Source organism: Buceros rhinoceros, unplaced genomic scaffold (assembly GCF_000710305.1).
Source record: "Buceros rhinoceros silvestris isolate BGI_N320 unplaced genomic scaffold, ASM71030v1 scaffold27438, whole genome shotgun sequence".
Lineage (NCBI taxonomy): Eukaryota > Metazoa > Chordata > Aves > Bucerotiformes > Bucerotidae > Buceros > Buceros rhinoceros.
The window spans coordinates 459-10481 of record NW_010427839.1 but is presented as its reverse complement, the minus strand read 5'-3'; the positions used below and the strand labels follow the sequence as shown (position 1 = coordinate 10481).

Sequence of the window (10023 nt, the reverse complement as noted above, 5' to 3'; positions counted from 1 at the left end):
CCAGTCTGTCACCGGTACAAGCTCTCCTCGCGGGAGAGCACCACCTTGCAGCCACGCTGCCTGGCAGGGAGAGCTCAAAGGCGGCTCACTTGGGCTGTCGTATCGTATCATCTTTACGGGATGTCATCTCTATGGGTCGCAGTCAAATGGCAGACGGTGGGGGAGGTGTGCACGAGACTCCTGGTAGCCACAGCTGCCTTTGTTCGCTCTGCTCCTTTGTGGGTTTCCTAGAGGCGTTCTTGGCCAGGCTACGGCTCAGGCCTTTTCCTCCTCTGGAGCCTGCACCAAACTGCTGCTGGTTTGGTTAAGGAGGAGAGGAATGCATCCATCACAAGGAGTGACTGGCATCCTCTGTGGCATGACAAGGGACTGGAGTGGAGTCTCAGCTGGGATACAAAATCTCTCAACAGGCTAAGCTCTCCCTAAGGTGGGAAACTGGTTTCTTTTTCCTAGTTCTGATCCCAAGACCAAGCCACCCACCCTCTCCTCCTACTTTGTATAGCTCTGAGAGATGACAGCCATCGACATAATCTCAATCCATCTTATGCACAATACTCTGGGGAGGTGGTTGATGCACGCTGCCCCTCTAGGTTTGGACAGAACACCCCTGGCAGAATAAGGTCTCCCTTTTTAAGCTGCCTGTGTGGCCCTGGTACACCTTAGCTTATAGCAGTCTCCTTCCTGGTGATATACAATACCTATATATGTTCAGGCATTTGACCAACTTGCCAGAGCTTTGGGGATAAACTGATCTCTGCGTAGGAGCTATGGAAACAAAGAGGCTATGCACACCCTCACAAACATCCCGGAGAGTATCTCTGCTACCAGGAGATCCCACAAAACAGGATCAGAAGAGCGCAGGTCATGCAGTGCCTGCTCTGCTCTGCCCTACTCATTCCTCCTCCGGTTCACCCGCAGTGTCTGCTGAGGACTGCGAAGCACAGAAGTGTTGCAGGCTTTACTCAAAGACCCTTCCAGAGAAAGCTTTAGCATATTGGAACTGACTGCATAGGCAGTCAAGGCCAGGACAAAGACGGTCCTCTTCCCAGGAACTAATCTGGGGATCGTCACATAAGATCTTATTTCCTGTGGTAAGCTTGCCATAGTATTTTTTTTACAAATGCTCAAACTTCTGCTGCAATGGTGTTTACACAGCACTTTATGTGGTAAGAGAGCAAGGGCAATGTCCTTAACAACAGGATTATCCACTTGACCAGACACAAACACAGATACCAGATTTTAAGCACATAGTTTAGGCAAAGACCTGTGGTACCATGTACTTGGTGGCATTGCCAACAGCCTCTTTTGAATTTAAAAACTAGTTCAGAACTAGTTAAGAACTGAAATTAAGGAAAACTTCAGACATTTTAAAAACTAAGGTAGATGCACTGCCCTTGGGAAGCTGGAGGATTTTTCCACAGTATGTAAATGTGTAATTCTTCCCTTTGAGATGCTAAACACATGCCTGTACTGCTCTTACCTTGATTACCTAAACACACTTTTCCCAGCAGAGTGATTTTCTTTCTCCTCACAGACACGAATTTGTTAATATTTTTATTACACAATTATTCATAGTTTTTCAAACTTTATCCCAGTGCTCAGCAGATGCCCCTTATTTGAAAGAGAAGATGATGTCTCTTCTGCTGAGAATAGAAGCGAGATTCAGCAATGTCCCTCAGCAAGGGGGGCAGCCCAGCAGGAGGGACAGCCCTGCAACCACAGACACGTAGAGGTGGGGGAACATGTATTTCCCCTGGGAGGTCCCTACTGGAAAAAAAAAACAACCCAGGACTTGCATAAACACACACACACACAAAATACGCTTTCTGTGTTTATGTGAGATTTTAAATGAAGTAAAAACCCGACACCGGACACATAATGCTGTTTGCTTTACAAAAGCACCTTCAAATCAAGAAAGCAGAAAGAGCAAGTGCAACACCTACAACAGCCTCTGTGTATCATAAATGTACAAGGATTCACATGGTGAGCATGATCCTTCCTGAATATCCAAAGAGTGAGACATGCCTGTTCATACTGTATGGTGCCTTGCCATAACCATAGAATTTACGTGACCCAGTGCATCATGCATAAAGTGGGTAAGTAAAGGAAGATTAATCAGATGTCTAACTCCTTGAGACACTAAGTTATCTTCAACATCACAAAAAAATATAGCTGCAGAAGAAGGTGACGTGTTCTCCAGGGGAAGCTTGTACCATATTATCTTTCTCTTCTGTACCAGCCAAAAACGAGCTTAGACTGATGAGCTCAGAGCAACGGCCTCATTCCTGGTAGCTGTAAATCCTGACTTAAAAGTCTGTAACAGACATGAAGCTGTTACACAAACCGGTAAACAGATTAGCCCTCTCTGTCCTGAGGATCAGTGCAAAAACTGACACCTTGGGAGAAATCGGGTGATCCTCCCAGCAACACCCGTGCACTTCTTGTAGGCTGACAAGACCACAGACTATCAGCTCCACAGACGTTTTCAGCCAGACGAAGCTCACTGTACAAGAGGCAAGTCTAGCAGTGCTGGAGTGAGAGTGGAGAAAATCGTGTGTTTCACTGGGAATGTGGAAAAAACAGAGAAAAAGGAAGAAAATGTGCATTTAGAGGCATTTGTAGGTCAACAAAAGGCAAATCAAAGGTCTGAGCTGTGGTGAATTTGAGAGGAGAAAGTTGAAGGTATGTTAACGCTCCCTAGTTGTTGGTATGTTAGAGGCATAGCACAGTTATTTGGAGGACATGAAAAACATGCAAGGAGCAGCTGTAGCTCATAGGATACTAAAGAAAAGCAACTTGCATCTTTTTGGACTGGGAGCATCTGTCATGCCGGGAAAAAGCAGAGAAGTAGGAATACAAGTGTTTGAGGGGGAAGGTAAGTGCAGGAGGAGAAAAAATTTTTTGTGGGTAAGCCGCAGAATTAAGATTGTTTCGTTTTGCGGGAGTAAGCAAAGCACAGAAGTGGGTAGTTCCACATGCTTAAGGAAAAGATCGAGGATGAGGAAAAGGAAGGTTCATACAATAGGGAAGCTACAGAATGGGAAGAATGAATGTTCAGGAGCCTAAAAACAATAGCAGAGGATTGGTGTAAGTGTTCGGTACTGCTGAAATGCAAGGAAGGAGAGGAGAGCTCTTTTGGGATGTGGAACAACTCACAGCGACAGAGTATAAAGGGTCCCAATGTCTGTGGGACCAAAGCGGTGGCAGACATTTGCAAGTTGATTGAGGGTCAAGAGCATCTGGAAGTCATGTGCTAGCAGAGAACAGGGATACAGGCAGTCCGAGAAGTGTAGGGACACTGAAGTGTCTGAGGGCTCCAACTGTGGGATCAGATGAATTTGGAGGATCTGAGAACCTCTAACGAAATTTGGAGCATAGTGGAACTGGGGGACTGGAAAGAAGTTCTGAAAGAAAGGGAAGAATGGGCTAGCCCTTCCAGGGAGGAGGAAAATTATGGAGAACTAAGCACAGGGTAGTTGAAGAAGCAGAGAACAAAAGGACAGAGAGCCAGAGGCAGGGGGACCCTGCTGTCTGCTGAAAACGGGCTCCCTTAAGAGGAAAATTATGGAGAACTAAGCACAGGGTAGTTGAAGAAGCAGAGAACAAAAGGACAGAGAGCCAGAGGCAGGCGTACCCTGCTGTCTGCTGAAAACGTGCTCCTTAAGTGTGACCATCACAATGTGACAGACACCAAAACGATTCTTTTTTCCATAAGAATTAAGATAATGGAGAAAGTCCACGGAAGTAAAACGAGTCCAGAGAAGCTAGAAAAATGAGAAAACTGCAGCTTCAGAAAATAAGCAATACATTCAGAAACAAACTCTGCCTGCTGGAGTGCTTAGAGCAGCTGGACAGAGGTCCAGCTGACCGGGCACAGCTGTTCGTTATGCAGTTCTTTATGCTTTTACCTACGCACAACATTTAGAGGGGTCTTGTGTGCAGCAGACAAGAAGGTGCCTCCAGCTTCCAAGTACATGCTTAAAGGCAATGAACTAAAAAAAGTTTAGTATCTCGAGATTATGGCAAATTTACAGAAAAATAGTACAAGGGTTTTGGAAAAGAAGCCTTGGCAGGAGAGAACGTGAAATGAAAGAGTCATTTTGGCCTCTGCAAGAATCATTTAGCAGGTCTGTGCACTGGACGAAAGGGTGTTACGGGACTGTTCATACTGGAAACCTGGGGGCAAATAAAGAGTGTTCTGAATAACTCTCTCTGGGAAAAACAACTAGGTCAAAGATTATCAGAAGTATGGAGGCCGAAGTGCAACTTTATTTTGGCTGATAACAGGGGATGCTTTATGAAGGGACCCAGCACTATCTTCCAAGAAGCAGCACTGGAGGTAACCTGGAAGAAACGCTGTGCTGAATCAAGTGTCCAACAGACACAGCTCAGCTGCCCATTTTATAATACCTGTATCCTTATCTGTTACATCTCTCAGAGTAATTATTTGCTTAGAGGTCAGGTCAAAAATCAAACCTCTACACTTCCCTACTATTGCCTCTCTTCAAGCTAAGGCTCCCAACCCCAGTGGACACGTCACTTCCCAGAGAAGCTAGGTCCATTAAACAAATGTGCACTCCCTACTCTAAAGAAATTTTTTTTTCTTCACAACCATCATTCAGTTACTTTCCAGCTGAGACAAGAAAACAACCCTCCTTGCTGACAAGAACATGCAGCCTACTTTGATCAGCGCATAGAAACCTCAGGAAAGGCCAGAGCAAGGCACAGGAGAACTAGAAACACGGAAGTTTACGACAGTATACTTGAGGCTTTTCTCCCACCAAACCTGAAGGTGTCAGGATGGGGCAGCTGATGGGGCAGCTGTACAGCTTGCTTTCAAGCACACGTTTAAAACCACGTTTTGTCCAACATGACAGACTCCACAGGAGCAGCAGTAGCGCTGATGCTTCACAGGATGGCACCTCAGAAGGCAAGTTCCCGGAAAAGCATGGTACTTTAAATGCCTGCTGGAGGATTTACGGCTAGACATGCAACTCTTTGCAAACATGCACATGACATGAGTTAGGCACAACCCTGGAACAAACTTTCCAGAGTATACTCAGCCCCAACTCTGTGCTCCAAAGCAGCTGGGCAGCTTTGGAAAGCTACCACTCAAGTCCCTGGGTGTGGCTAGGAACTCAGAGACTGCGCAGTCTGAAAACACATTATTGTAAGAAAAGGCTTTTCCTATCCCCCTGCACGAACAAGGCTGAGAAGTGAACAGGAAGACAACACACAGCTTGGAAGGAATTGTAGCATGACTCGTTCAATCAGGTTGTGCAGGCCCTGATCTGAAGTTGAAGTGCTGAAGTTGAGACTGTACATGCTGCTTTAAGCCACCAGCCGGTCTAGACACCTTTCTTTGCCACGAAGGCTTTCATCCTTGAGACTGCTTTCATCCTCGCACTGCTCCACATTCACCACTGACCATACATTGTTCTGGTATGATTTTGGCGATGTTTAAAACTGGAGAAAAATTGTTTGTAAGGAAACCACAAGCCACAGGGAGTACTGTTTTACAACCTGAAGTTTATAACAGCAGGGGCAGATAATGGCACAAGCACCACATTTAAAAGTAAGTCTGCAGTGGACAAAGCTCCATCACTTCTTCTCAAAAAGAATTTCAAGGGTACAGTGAAGCAAAATATGGGGGCTCTTACCTTTATTCTAGCCATGCTCCAAGATGTGCTGTTAACAGCATCCTACTCTTCAAGGTCTTCATTTGGATCCTGAATCTATGTCCCAGCACCAGCGGAGAATTGTTTTCTGGTTTTAAGGATCTGAGGATGGGTTACTGAAACCCAAAAGCAGCACAGCCTGAGGAACTAGAGCTACCAATGACACAGCTTCCCATTCGTGGGACTACTGCCCCACACATTACACAGCAGCTGGACATGTGGTGGCTGGAAGCAGAGTTAGCCTGGGCAGCCTCTTCCACCAGAGCTGCTAGTTCATACATCTTGCTACAGACTCAGCCCAGTGTCAGTCCAGCACACAGTTCCAGTACAGCTGGAACTACCATCATCGCAATGGAACACCAGCCACCGCTCTGAGGGCCAGAACATCAGGTGTGTGTATGGAATGGAAGGGACAAAACGAAAGTTCCAAAACCAATCCCCCCCCACCCTCCGACAGACCAGACAGACTCAGTAAGGTGTTGAATTGTGTTTCTTAGAGACCATTTGAAGTACATGAGCTGATTACTATAACACGCCAGAGGAAATCACAGTTGTCATTACAGAGGAAGGAAATAAACTGCATGTGACTGTAACGCTGTGGACAGCAGAGTCCCTTGCTTTTACTCAGAGGCCCATGGTGATTTTTTTTTTCCCCATGCATAGAGACACAAAGAAGGGGAAAAGGAGCAAACAAGAAAATATACAGTATCTAAGAGTAACTAATAGAAGAGTCAGCCTAGGGGGACCTCAGCCCCCAGAAGAGGAGGAGTAATGAGGCACCAAAGGCTTTTTTAGAAGAATTCAAGAGAATTGCTGGTCTGGGGGCCTCAAACTTGTATGCCCACCCTCTGAAATAATAGCAGTAAGTAGTACAAGCAGTCCCTGGTTCCTCTTCGATAGATGCACTGCTGACCATCCATCACATCTCAGTTCCACAGGGAATTAGGGAAGTGCTCAGGGAACAAGGGCTGCTTCACTCCGGATCTTCATCTCTGCCCTCACCCGATGGAGACGGATGGAATTGCAGGGAGATGAACTCAGCGTAAATGAAGTGGTGGGGCATGGAAGTGAGCATGCAGAAGCTAACCCCTTCCCAGATGCCCTGTTAGGAGGAAAGGGGCTTCCACCGCACACCAATGAAACAGAAAAATCATCTGCCTCTCCCTTCTTTTGTACCTCAACCCGGGAACTCCAGTGATGTTCTCCCCTGCTTCTCCACATCCCCTTAAGCCTGGACAGATCCCAGTGTATTCTAGAACTTGGGTAGAGCTTCCTAAGTTAAAAGAGTTCCCCCTTTCCAGTCTAGACTACAGGCTACAGATCAACTTGTAAGAAAATAAATGACAAGATGTAAATTCCTCAGAAGACTCTGGAAAAACTGAGGAACAGGGCCGCTTATTTCAGCCCAGGTTTGACAACACGTTCAAGAAATTCACAACTCTCATTATTTTTGGTAGAGGAGAACAAGGCGATTGCATACAGAATGACGCAGCATTCCATGCTGCAAGTTTACTTCCAGCAGAGACCACCTCGGATCTAAATTCAAGAGAACCCATAGCAAGTAGGAGTATTTCAGTTTGATTTGCAAGGTCTCTAGCGATCTAAGCTGCCAAGCTGAGACATCTGATGTCACTTTGCAGTACCCATGCCCAGAGCAGCACGGCCCTCTGAATCCCTAGCTAACCATTCCAAGGATTTTTTAACTCCTGCTCAAAGTTAGGGTTCTGTGGTAGCAGAAACAGAACAGGAATTCTTCATCGGAAAGCTGCGTGGCTTATTCAGTCTCATCTGGAATACCTCCAGTCTCCTTCCCCTCGATCTGCTATGAACCTCCTCTGACATTCAACCCAGTAAAGAATGCAAAACGCCCACTCCCATTCTGCCGCTACCCCAAAGTCTTCCAGAAAGCTACAAGATAGTAGAAAGCCAAGGGTCCTGGCTTGCACCTGCATAGATAAAAGGAATATTTGCCAAGCCCCACCAGACTTCTTACTGTTGGTTTTTTGTTCCTTTTGACAGGAGATTTTACTCACAGCCATGCCTTTTAGATAGTAACAAAACTCCTTCCACTCAACTGTGTTTAGTCTGTTGCACTGGAGGTAATCCCGTAGGCTTTACAGAAAGTGAAAAGGCCATGTTCAGACAGCGAGACATCTGAAAATAAAGATGACCAGAAGAAAATGTTTCTTCAAGTGCTCATCTCTTCATTGCTAGAGAAATCTGGATCGCTACATCTAGCTCAGATGGCTTAAGTCACTGACCAACACAAACCAGCCTTTACTTCAGAAGCTCAATGAAAAGCTTAGGTCATGCTGCCATTCTTTTTAAGAAGAACAGTAAACAATCGCACATGCTGAAGCCCTCCATCCCCAAAGGCACTGCGTGAAAGCATTCTTATTTTGCTAGAGTCCACACAGGCACTAGTTGACAAGCTTACACCCAAGCATAAACCACAAAAACTGCCCGCAGAAAAGCACAGCAATATAGCTACCCACTCCTCTGCCTCCTTGTCCTCTAAACTCAAGTGACCCTCCCTAAAGCTGCAGCAGCTGTTGAAGAACCTCCCCATATTCAGTAGAGTGCTTCAGAGTCCTATACAGAAGATAAAACCAATAAAGAAATCAATGCAGAAGCTAGGTGGAAGGGAAGGGAAGGAAAGAGAAGGGAAGGAAAGATTCAGGGGCAAGAAAAGACAGGCAAGGTGACTGCAGACTGAAGGAGCTACATTCAAGTAAAACAGCAGACTGGAGGCAGAGCAACAGGGAAAAACAGGAAAGAACAAAAGGACAAGTTACACCAAAGGTCCCTCAGAAACCTCCAAATCCCTCACCAGGGAAGTGACTTGCCAACCCATCCACTCCAGGGTAAATGCCCCTCCTACTTACAGGTTTACTTGACCTGGCAGACAGAACTTCCCATTTCTGCAGTGATGGCCACCCCCAATTCCTTCTGTTACTACGTAAAGCAGACCAGTTCCACAGTAGGTGTGGGAGTTCCAGCACCAACACCTCCCTTCCCCAAGGAATGAAGTTTACACTTATGCAACCAAGACCCTTCAGATCTCAAACCAAAAAGGAAGCATTTAAAGTACTCTAGAGCTGCTGCTTCTTCACCTTTGATCCTGGGCTGTTCAGTACTTACTTACAATCACCATCACCACAACAGCACAAACCACTCCCATCATGATGATCATCTGGAGAGAGAGACAGAGAGATTGTCAAAGAGTAATATTCAGAACAGGTTGACAAGTTCACATCTTCCCTGACAGCCAGGAAACTAAGCCAGACCCTGAAGGTAGAGCAGCCAAGGCCTTAAAGTCTTTCTGCAGTGAAAGAATCCTAAGCCTCTGAAATCATTATTAAGACCCAACTATCCTCTTAAAGCCCTGTGGGAGAGGACTATCCAATCAATTTCTTTCCGATGGAGGAGATCATGGCACTAGGAAACTCACCTTGAAGTTCTTCCACCAATACTTCCTTTTGAGTTTTCCTGCATTACTTTCAAATTGTGAGGCACCAGCCTGAAGCGCATCTACCCGGTCATCTAGCTCTGATATTTTCTCGTCTCGTTCCAGCACCTTGTCAAAGTTTACATTCAATATATCAACCACCTGCAGCAGGAAGAATAGTAGCAGCAGTTGTACTGGTAGAGTTGAAAAAGAAAGAAGACTAACTTGGCCAATAACTATCACTGAGATATAAGTGAAAGGCGTAAACAAGGGGAAAACATCAGGGTAAGAAACAGCTTTAAAGTCATTACCTCTCTGAAGTGCGCAAAAAATCCTAGACCCCTATTAAAGTATCCAGTACACTTAAACCAGGTCCTCAGCCCCACATTTTCACCTGTTTTCTGGAGTTCTTCAGTCCAGCAAGCCTAAATCATCTCCCTCATGAGAGCAATCACACGCTCAATCCCCGAGAACCGTAGTAAGACCAACTGAGAGCTGCGTGTTGCTGCCCCCGTGAGGCACAAAGGCGTTACTGCACGTCAGCAGCCACCCTACCGACACCGACCCTAAAGCCAAGGTCAGACAAGGCTCTCCGCACATCACTGAGCCCGCACAAAGATTGTTCTCTTGAAGCGGCAGGCAGCGATCAAGAGCCGTTCTGGATGCTGCATAGTTTTATTTCTGTAACCGATGCACAACACACAGAACCAAAAATCTAACAGGTCTGCTCCTTAGAAGTCATATCTGGAATCAAGCAGCTTTTAAACATAAAGCAATCTCTCCTCCAGCCTCTTTATAGGTCTGCCATCCTATCTGGAGTGCTAATTATTAATGTGTTTCTGGCACTAGCATGACAAGAGCATCCACTCCCTCTGCAAGAGGCACCTGCCAAGAGCA

The 10023-nt window shown here is 46.0% G+C and overlaps 1 protein-coding gene across 1 annotated transcript in view; it reads right to left on the bottom strand.

Annotated features, from left to right (window-relative positions):
* Nucleotides 1-8808: 8808 nt before the first annotated feature.
* Nucleotides 8809-10023, bottom strand: part of LOC104498664 (vesicle-associated membrane protein 1-like) — a gene marked incomplete at its 5' end in the record, with an annotated part of 1525 nt that continues 310 nt past the window's right edge. Inside the window, 2 exons of the mRNA XM_010142073.1 lie at nucleotides 8809-8871; nucleotides 9130-9288. Coding sequence (XP_010140375.1) covers nucleotides 8809-8871; nucleotides 9130-9288 — 222 coding nt within the window. The remainder of the gene's footprint in view (nucleotides 8872-9129; nucleotides 9289-10023) is intronic.